Raw genomic sequence first — 9,662 nt, forward strand, 5'->3', positions numbered from 1 at the left:
TATCCCTCCTTGGCAGTCGCTGGGGTGAAAGGAGTCTGTACCCTAAATCTAGGTTAAGAGAGGCAGCAGACCACAGCTGACTGAAGACTGCCAAGCTGGAGCCAAACCCGAGTGTAGTCTGTGGCCAGAGCTCTGGGCCTGGGACCCTGCCATCCCCAGGATGCTAAGCTATGAGCTTCCCAGGCTCCAGGAAGAGCATATCCTGCTTCTCACGGTCCAGGGGCATGGCTGGTCCTGCACAGTGTCTGTCTCAGCAACAGTGCATTGGCTGTCTCCTGTGTTACCAGCATGCGCACCTCCCTGGAGCCCGGCTTGGGCATCCCTTTGGTCCAAGAAGGGTTAAGAGCTTCCAGAGGACCCTCCTCCTGGCTGGGTCTAACCCAGAGAGTGTTTCTCCAAGGCCATTTCCTGCCTCTGGGCCTGGGCCAGGCCCACAGTGACCACCCCCTGGGTCTGGAAGCCACCGAGGCCACATCTGGTTTGGATTACACCAGCACTGGTGACGTTGCCTTTTCCTGTCTGAGTCTAGTGGCCTTGAATTCCTCTGGCCACCTTGAACCCAACTAGGCAGTGGTGGGAAAGGATGCAGCCCTTGCTTGGCGGCCCAGAGGGAGGAGCGAGGCCTCCAGGGTTGTTGTGGGAGGTGGGGAGCTGCTCTGCACCTGATTCTCCTCCCCACTCTGAGAGGAAGCACTTCTTGAACCCCAGCGCTGTATTGAGAAAGTCCATGTGTTAACCACCTAGCATTTCACCGCTAGGAAACTGAGGCACGGGCTTTCCCAGTGAACTTAGGATGTGTCTCGTGAGCAGCATGGGTGAAGTTTCCCTGAGCCAGTCTCTAGGAAGGCTCATAGCCTCTGGGACCCCAGAGGTAGGGTGGAGGCTAGGAGAAGCTGGAAGAAAATGCAGGAAACCCCAGGGACAGGAAGGAGTCACCAACATGAAGTCTCATCTCCTTAGGAGTGTCAACACTCTAGGTGAGGGCACACAAGGAGCAGGGCGTTCTGGGATAGTGGGAAGAGTGTGGCGGGTGAGAGAGAGAGAGAGAGAGAGAGAGAGAGAGAGAGAGAGAGAGAGAGAGAGAGAGGGAGAGGGAGAGGGAGAGGGAGAGGGGGAGGGAGAGGGAGAGGGAGAGGGAGAGGGAGAGAGAGAGAAAGCGCACACACATCCTGCCTGAGTCCATTCTAGTAAGATTTTGAATAAGTTGCTGGAGATATGGAGATATTTGGGGGAAATAATCAAGGGAACTCAAGGTAGTAGGGAGCCATAGAAGAGTCTTGAACAGAGGAAGAGGATTGTAGTACTCATGCCATAGATTGCTATCTGCCGCCAGGCAGCTGAGTCAATGGGAGAGACCGGAGGCAGGGAGAGAGCAGAGGAGGCTGTACCCAGCGGCTTTAGCAGAGACAGAACAGCTTATCAGAAGGACTCAGATGCCTCAAGGTACACAGGGCAGTAACAGACATAGGATTCTCAGTGCAAACCTACCTACTTGCTCTTACGATCCTGTCTGTAAAATGGGATAATGACAATACCTGCTTCCCAAAGTCAGTGTCAAAGTCACATGAGATGCCCAGGCAGAGCCTGATGCAGGCTCCTGAGCCCATATTTGGTTATTTCAGGATCCTCTGCTGTGTTCCATGTACCATTCCAGTTGCAGGGAACAGCAGTGAATAGACAAGGCCCCTGGTCTCAGGGATCTTCTTCTAAGTGGGTAAAACACATTGACCTCAGCCTGCACGGGCAGGGGAAAAGGGGGCAGAGGTCAGGGAACACTCATCTGAGGATGCTTGATGGAGATGGAGCGAGAAGGAAGAGAGCCCCGGGGATAGTGGCGGAAGGCTATCCTGGCAGAGGAAAGCGTGGGCACGAATGCTGCTTTGAGTCTGTGAGGAGAGAGACTTCTAATGCATGCCTTTCTTACCCACAAGCCCTAGATGGTGCTGAGTGAGGCAGTGCGTCCCTGGGGTTCTTTGAGACAGCCCATTGTGAATGACAAATGATTCACTTGTAAGCGTTCACCACAGCCCTACTGAGGTAGGAAAGAGGAAGAGTGAACAGGGCAAACACAGGGCAAGACCCTTCCCCCAAATCTGTGTCCTAAGGTGAAGATACTCAGGTATGGATTCTACAACCGTGACCGCCTCACAGGGGGGCTGTGGGAAGGCAGCATAAAGCTGTAGGCGAAGGAGAGTGCAGCACAGTTACCTGGACTCAGGCTTTGGGGCTCCCTTGGGGTGGCAGTGTCCAGTGACAGGGACCGCATGTAGAAAGCCATCCTGCAGAGTGGGGAGCAAGCACAGAGCCCGGAAAGTGGGGAAGTTCTTTTAGCTGGCTGCCAGCAGGGAGGAAGAACTTGTACCTGACACTGGGCAGCCTCGGTACTGGCCTGGAGGACAGGGATTGGGGGCAGCCCCAGCCTTCCAGGCTAACGGACTGGCTAACGGGCCTCTGGCCTGTTTTTAGCCACAGAGCCACTTCCTTCTGCCCACCGACTGTCTCCTGAGTCACCCACCCAGTTACCAGCATGGTGGGAACAGAGGATCAGGCACCTCAGAGGAGCCTCTTGTTTATAGTTTTGCGCTCTCTCTCTCTCTCTCTCTCTCTCTCTCTCTCTCTCCCTCTCTCTCTCTCTGTGTATGTGTGTGTGTGTGTGTGTGTGTGTGTGTGTGTGTGCATTCAAAGGATGGGGCTGAGAGAAGTGGGCCAAGAGTGTGGGGACTTCTGGTGGGAATACTTTCTAATCTCATTTCATCTTTGTTGACCAAATTATGCATGAGGATGCCAGTCCTGAGCATCAAAAACAGCATCCCTGGGGCTGGTGAGATGGCTCAGTGGTTAAGAGCACAGGCTGCTCTTCCAGAGATCATGAGTTCAATTTCCTGCAACCACATGGTGGCTCACGACCATCTATACAGGGATCTGACATCTATAGGGGGATCTGATGCCCTCTTCAGGCAGGCAGATGTATATGCAGCAGAGCACTCATACATTAAATAAATAAAGTTAAAAAAAAAAAAAAAAACAGAACAGCATCCCCATTTTATAGAGGAAGAAACTGAGGCTCAGATGGGTGAATCCGCACAGCAAGGAAGTGGAAAGGACAGAATTTAAGCCCATAGAATCTGTTAGTCTTCTCTCTACATTCTGTGCCCCCTTTCCACAGCAGTTGGACGCTGCCTTGGTAGGGGAACCATCATGGTAAGGGGCCATACCAGCGTTCAATACAGATTTACTTCACTTCACTATCACTTATACTGCAATTCTGAATGCCAGGCCCTGCTCTAAGCACTCTGCAAATGAGAATCTTCACAGTATCCCATAGAGGGAAACACCACTTGGATATCATTCTGAAGAAAGCAGGCGGAGGAAGTGACTTCTCCCAGGCCACACAACTAAGACAGCTCTGAAGGCAACCTTGCCTCTGGCAGCCTGGCTTAGGATGATGGGAGCTGGGACAGGGGAGGGATGTTGGGCTGAGGCCTGGATTCCTGGGTTGCTGCACTCCCCACAGGCAGATGTGCCAGGCCTACAGACTCCCCCTGCTTTCTCATCGTTGTGGTAGCTACAGGAAGCCGCCCTCTGGGGGAGAGGGTCTCTCTCCAGCCAAATGCTTTCTGGGGGTGTGGGAAGGCATGAGTAATTTGCAACTCAGGCAGGGGCATGCCTTCCTCAGGGAAGGAGGCAGTGGGAGGCAGGCAGGCCTGAGAGAAACCCAGTGCAAGGGTGTGTGAGGTGGGCCCTTGGGGTGTGGTGGGGACCCCTCATCTATGCCCTTCTGATGGCAGATGGACACTTTGACCAAATACCAGCAGGTAATGACAGACTGACAGGGTCACTGTATTGCGTTACAATGGACTCTTCCTACTTCCTGGAACGCACATAATGTAAGAGGGTCAGAGGACGCCCTGTCAACTGTGCATTCCAAGAATCCGAGTTGCTGTGATTAAGAACTCTGGAATAGTCTTAAATACTGAGCCTACCATTTTAGGATTTGGTTTAGTCTCAGAACCCTTTCTGCTCTAATTTTCTGAAGAGGAGTAAATAGTCTCTGGAACTGGGGCTAGACACAGATGAGTCTCCACTGAAGGAGTCCCTGAAGCTGTCTGATACCACATCCCTGACCCAAGCATTGTATGGGTGGATGGAGGAGTCAGCTCTGTTGGCCTTGCTGTGTGACCTTACCACATCCGTGACCTAAGCTTTGTATGGATGGATGGAGGAGACAGCTCGGTTGGCCTTGCTGTATGACCTTGGCCTTGACATCTGTAGCAAGATGTTCTGTCTAGTCCGAACTGATGAAGGGCACTTCCTGGCGCAACACGTCCCCCCCACCCCCCAACAGGGGCACTCAGGCAACTCGTGGAAGTATCTGTGGGCCATAGAAAGAATGTGAGGGCAGGATGCCCAGTGGGAAGGCCGCCACTGGGTATGGAGCAGAGGCTAGCATGACATTATGATGTCTAGGCTTCTTGGCTAAGAACCTCCAGAGACGGGATGTCCTTAAGGCTGTCCCCCAGGCCAGATACTCCCCTGAGACTCAGATACAGAATCAAATTGCCCACTTCCTTCCCATCGGACAAAGAGAATGAAACCAGAGTGGGTGGGCCTGGTCCAAGATTGAATAATGTGCCGGGGTAGGTCTAGACCAGGATCCTACTTCTTTTATCACCACTTCTCAACAAACAAGAAGTCTTGGGGGTTGAAGGCAAGGAGAACTGTGCCAGAGCTGACTTCTTTCTTCCTTCCTTCCTTCCTTCCTTCTTTCCTTCCTTCCTTCCTTCTTTTCTTCCTTTTTTCTTTCTCTCTTCCCTTCTTTCCTTCCTCTCTCCTTCCTTCCTCTTCTCTCTCTCCTTCCTTCTTCCCTCCCTCCTTCCTTTCCTTCCTTCCTCCTTCCTCCTTTCTCTCTCTCTCTCTCTCTCTCTCTCTCTCTCTCTCTCTCTCTCTTTCGAGTGCTTCACAAGGCCTAAGGCAAGCCAGGCCTCAGCCTGGCTGTCCACAGTCTCTCTACGAGCTAGCTGCTCTCTTAGGTGGAGATCAGTGGCAGTGGTGCAGGCAGTACACACTAAAGACACGGGGAGGAACCTGGGTCTTGTCACCCCAGCCCAAGCACAGGAAAAAACAGAGGCAAGATCATTTCTTGCAGGACCCCAGGTTCCTCTTCTTGGGTCATAGACATAGGGCTCAGAGGCTGAACATCCTTGGGAGGCTGGGTGTTTTCCTCAGCTCTGCTGGCTTCCCATCTTCCTACCAGCTAGGATACAGGCTGAGAAGAGACTCGGGGTCACCGAGGCTCCAGAGGAATGCAAAGCAAGGAACAGTGCCCAATAGAGGTCTCTTTCCCTGACCCAGCTGAGAAAGAATCCTCACTAGGGTCTCTGTCCTGTCTCTAACTGTGTGTCCTCAGCATACTCCTACACCCACATACTGACCCCACATCACATGAGGGTCCCCTTTCTCCGTGTACCTGCATCCCTCACTACATAGGACCCTGCTGTTCTCCCTCCCAAGAGCTCCCTGTTTTGCTGCTTGATGCGGAGCAGGCAGGGTAAGTGGGGGTGGAGGGGTGGGGGGCTGGGGGATGGGGGGGGTAAGAAAGGAGAAGGGGAGGAGGAGAGGAGGGGAGGAGGGAGAGTCCTCTACATCCCCCGGCTGGCCAGGCATTTTCCCACCACCTTCTGGCCACAGCAAGCTTGGCCTCTCAGGTCCCCCTCCACCTCGGTTCTGGAGTCTGTGGGAACCAGACAGTTCAGTCAGGCCAGCCAGCATACTTCCTCTAAAGCCCCAGGGGACCTGGGAATGGAGGAGGGAGTCACAGAGGCTGAAGTCAGGGAAGCTGCCCAGGCCTTATGGAGGAGATTCAGCCACCTGCCCAAAGAAGGGCAGCCACTGGGTGCCACCTCATGGGCTCTCTATAGAAGACTAAAATGGGGGCACACCAGCATTTTGGCCCCTCTGCCTCACCCCATACCCATGGCCCAGATGAGACGAAGGTTCAGGAAGCCCTTTCCTTCTGTTTCTTGCCGTGCTGGGGTGACATGAGGTCTCAGGTTCCTGTCTGTCCCTCTGGTGGGTCTCATGCAAACTGCCATGCCTCCTATTCTACCCAAGAGAAGGCTCAGTTATCTCTGCTCAGTACCTAGGGCAGCCATGAGTTCTGTTCCTACCCTCAAAGAAATGTGTTCATAGAGAGTCACAGGAGGGGTGGTGAGATGGCTTAATGGGTAACTTAATGGACCCCTGAGTTCAACCCCTAGAACCTACATGGTGGAGGGAGAAAATCAACTCCCACAGGCGGCTCTGACTCCTGTGCCTGCACAAGCACACACACACACACACTCATACACACACACTCACACACACACACACACACACACACACACACACACACGAATGTAATACAATTCTGGAAAAAGTCACCAGGCGATCTTAGGGAACAGGGACCCAGGGACCCAGGGATCCAGGAGACGTCCCATTACTGTGTGGAGTCCAAATAAAGACCAATGTTGCTTTTAAACCTTGGATCCCCTGTCTGCATGAGAGTGAAGGGTGTCTTGTCAGTTCTGGTAATGGGAAAGGCCCTCTTTTCTCTGGGGCCATGCTATGCTGCCCTCAGCCAGCCATGCTATGCTGCCCTCAGCCAGCTCTCCACTTCGTGCCTCCCCTCTGTTTTCATCAGAGCCTCACAGACCTGTGTACCCTTTACCCTCTGCCCCTCCTTTCCCCCTGGAGCTTGGGTGAGCTCTGAGCCTCAGTTTCCACCATTGTAAATGGGGCTGATATTCCATAGAACCCAGACAAGATGACAGAAACAAGCCGGGGGGGGGGGTAGCAATGGACATGCTGATGCTCCATAGAGCGTCCAGTTACAACCAAGGATGGAAAGCAACCCCATAGGCCAGCCCAGCTTTCCCATACTCTGTGGATCTTGGCTGCATTTCCTGCCCGCCTGCCCTCATGCCCTACTTTCCCTTCCTGGGAAACTCCCCAGGAAAGTTCCCCAGCAGGAGAAAGCCTCACCCAGGATCTCTCCAGGCGGCCCCCCACTCCTGTGCACCCCCACAATGCCTCCACACCACCACAGTGCCCCACAGAGAACGCAGCATCCTGGCCCTTGGCCCCAGCCATTCAGCAGGCAGACCCTTATCACCACAACCGGCTTTATTAGCCCTGAGAACCACAGAGAAAACCTTGAGAGTTCCATTTCCCCACATCCCAAGTTTGTCTGGAGGCCCCCAGGGACCTGCCTGACTGCTCACTTCTGCCTTCCCATTCTCACAGTCCTTGGCCTGCCAGAGCTGGATTCTTGCTGAGTACCCTAGGTCCTATAGCCAAGTCTGAGTCTCCGGAGAACTGTTGACAAAAGCCTTATAGAGGGGCTGCTGCAGTCAATCACTCAAAAAAGAACATTCCCGGGGTCCGGTAAAGACAAGGGGGCAATCCCAGCGGATAGCCAGAACCTCCCTGGACAGGGAAGCTCCCAGCCATCCAGGGTTCCTTGGAGTCAGCTGGCAGGGGCAATGGAGCCCGGTGAGAGGCTGAAGGAGTCGAGGATCCTGGGGTGGGGACTGCAGAGGCCAAGAGGTGTTCAAGGCCCGGGTCAGTCCCCATACGGAAATTCAGTGTCTGCATCCGGCACTGGTAGCTATTTCCAATGCTCTCAGGAGCTACCCCGGGTGTGGGGGCCTTGCCGAAACTCTCAGTGTCAGAGAAGGCAGATGAAAAGCCGAATGCTGGGCATGGTGAGGGCGAGGCGGCTTCAGAAAGCTCCCTTGGGCCTCCAGACTTTACCGAACACATCTCTTTGGGCCCAGTGGGCAGCTGGGACCTGACGTCACTGGTTGTTTGGCACATGTTGGCTGGCAAAGACCCCATCAGGCCCCCAAAGCTTAAGCCCTTGGGGTTTGGCACCTCTGGTGGGAGTGGGCACAGTCTACCAGTTGTGGTGTTGGGGGCTCCTGGGTCCGGGCTGGTGGCTCTGTGGGGTCTGTGGTCTGCCTTGACAGGGCCCTTGGTGCCCTGGGCACCTGTGCGCTTGGTGAAGCGTCTTCGGCGACGGAGGAAGCTGCCATGCTGGAACATGTCGTGGCAGTCCGGATCCAGGGTCCAGTAGCTGCCCTTGCCTGGCTTGCGGTCATCACGAGGCACCTTGACGAAGCACTCGTTGAGAGACAGGTTATGGCGGATGCTGTTTTGCCAGCCCGGCCGGTTGTGCCGGTAAAAGGCAAAGCGGCTCATGATGTAGCGGTAGATGCCACTGAGGGTGGCCCGCTGACCCGGTGAACTCTGGATAGCCATGGCAATCAGGGCTATGTAGCTGTAAGGGGGTTTGGTGGGCTCTGCAGAAGGAGCCAAGGATTCTGCTGATGGTTGCTGCTGCATGCTGGCTGTGTTGCTGCTGACACCGCAGAGCCAGGCACGGCCTTCAGAGCTGGCGATCTGCACAGGCTGCCCAGGCTGTTAAAAGACCCACTGGCCCAGCCTCCCAGCCTAGAAAGGCAAAAAGAGGTGGGCCCACCACATTGCCCTTCCCTCCTCTCTCTCTAACCGCCCTTGTCAAGTCTAAGGAGGCGGGTAAGGAAGGCCAGCAGTCGGAAGCTGTGAGCAGCTGCGGGATGAAGAGGTGGGAGGGCAGGGACGGGCCCTGAAATTGAGTGAGACAGGGGCGGGCAGACAGGCAGACAGGCAGACAGACAGACAGACAGACAGGGAGGGACAGACAGACAGACACACAAACACGATAAAATCAAACATGTAGAGAGAGAATTAGCATATCGAGAGAGTGACAGCCACAGCAGAGGAAAAAAACGAAGAAACCTGCAGACAGAAGAACTGTGGAGATACAAATACGACCCAAGTTAGAGCAGGGGGGAGAAGGGGAAAGAAAATCTAAGCAGAGTCCCTATGGAGTGAGAAAAGCCACAGAGCTTCTCAAGTATCCTGGTTCTGGCTTTTACTCTCCTCTGCCGTTTCCTTCCCACACTGTGGAGCCCTCCAGGCCACACTCTTCAGGCCTTGGGTACTGGCTTGTAGACTTTGGAGGGCTACAGGGACGATAAGGATGTTGCTCAACCCAGTTCCCCTGAACCCTGGCGCCCTCTAGTGACCAATGTGGGGAGGACAGCCAACTGGACAGAGCCCTCAGCTTCCCATCTCTGAAATGGAACTAAGATGTCAACATTCAGGCGATGGTGAGGACAACAGAATTCCTAGAATCCCTAGAAGTCGGTGCCCTGGGAGAGCCTAGCACAGAGGAGGTGCTGGAAGTTCTGTGAACTCGTGGTCTCCCAGTCTCAGCCTGGGGCTGGGGTTCAGCAGAAGCCAGGACAAAGTCAGCCATGCCAATGGGTCAAGTATTTTTTCTCCATGCCCCTTTCCCCCAAGTCTGTGGTCAACTGTTGTGGGCTTAGCCAGCTCACGCACCCCATCCACACTCCCACCTCAGACCAAGACTGCCACAGAGATCGTCACAGCTTCTTTTGAATAGAGGAGGGTTCTGAGGCTCAGGGAGGTTAAATAACGTCCCGAGGTTGCACAGTTAATGAATGATACACCTAGTTTTAAAATCAGGCACTGTTTAACTCCTTAACATCATTTCATTCGTGAGGGTCAGGAGTGGGGACAGCCATAGGAACCCAGCTGGAAACAAGCTGTGAACCCCA

The 9,662-nt window shown here is 54.2% G+C and overlaps 1 protein-coding gene across 1 annotated transcript; it reads right to left on the bottom strand.

The window, feature by feature from the left end:
• Positions 1-7,143: 7,143 nt before the first annotated feature.
• Foxs1 (forkhead box S1) lies at positions 7,144-8,456 on the bottom strand. Its single transcript, XM_031373715.1, has one exon. The coding sequence runs from the start codon at positions 8,380-8,382 to the stop codon at positions 7,393-7,395; it is 990 nt and encodes a 329-aa protein (XP_031229575.1). The 5' UTR covers positions 8,383-8,456; the 3' UTR covers positions 7,144-7,392.
• Between the last annotated feature and the right edge of the window lie 1,206 nt (positions 8,457-9,662).

This window comes from Mastomys coucha, unplaced genomic scaffold (assembly GCF_008632895.1).
Source record: "Mastomys coucha isolate ucsf_1 unplaced genomic scaffold, UCSF_Mcou_1 pScaffold15, whole genome shotgun sequence".
Classification (NCBI taxonomy): Eukaryota; Metazoa; Chordata; class Mammalia; order Rodentia; family Muridae; genus Mastomys; species Mastomys coucha.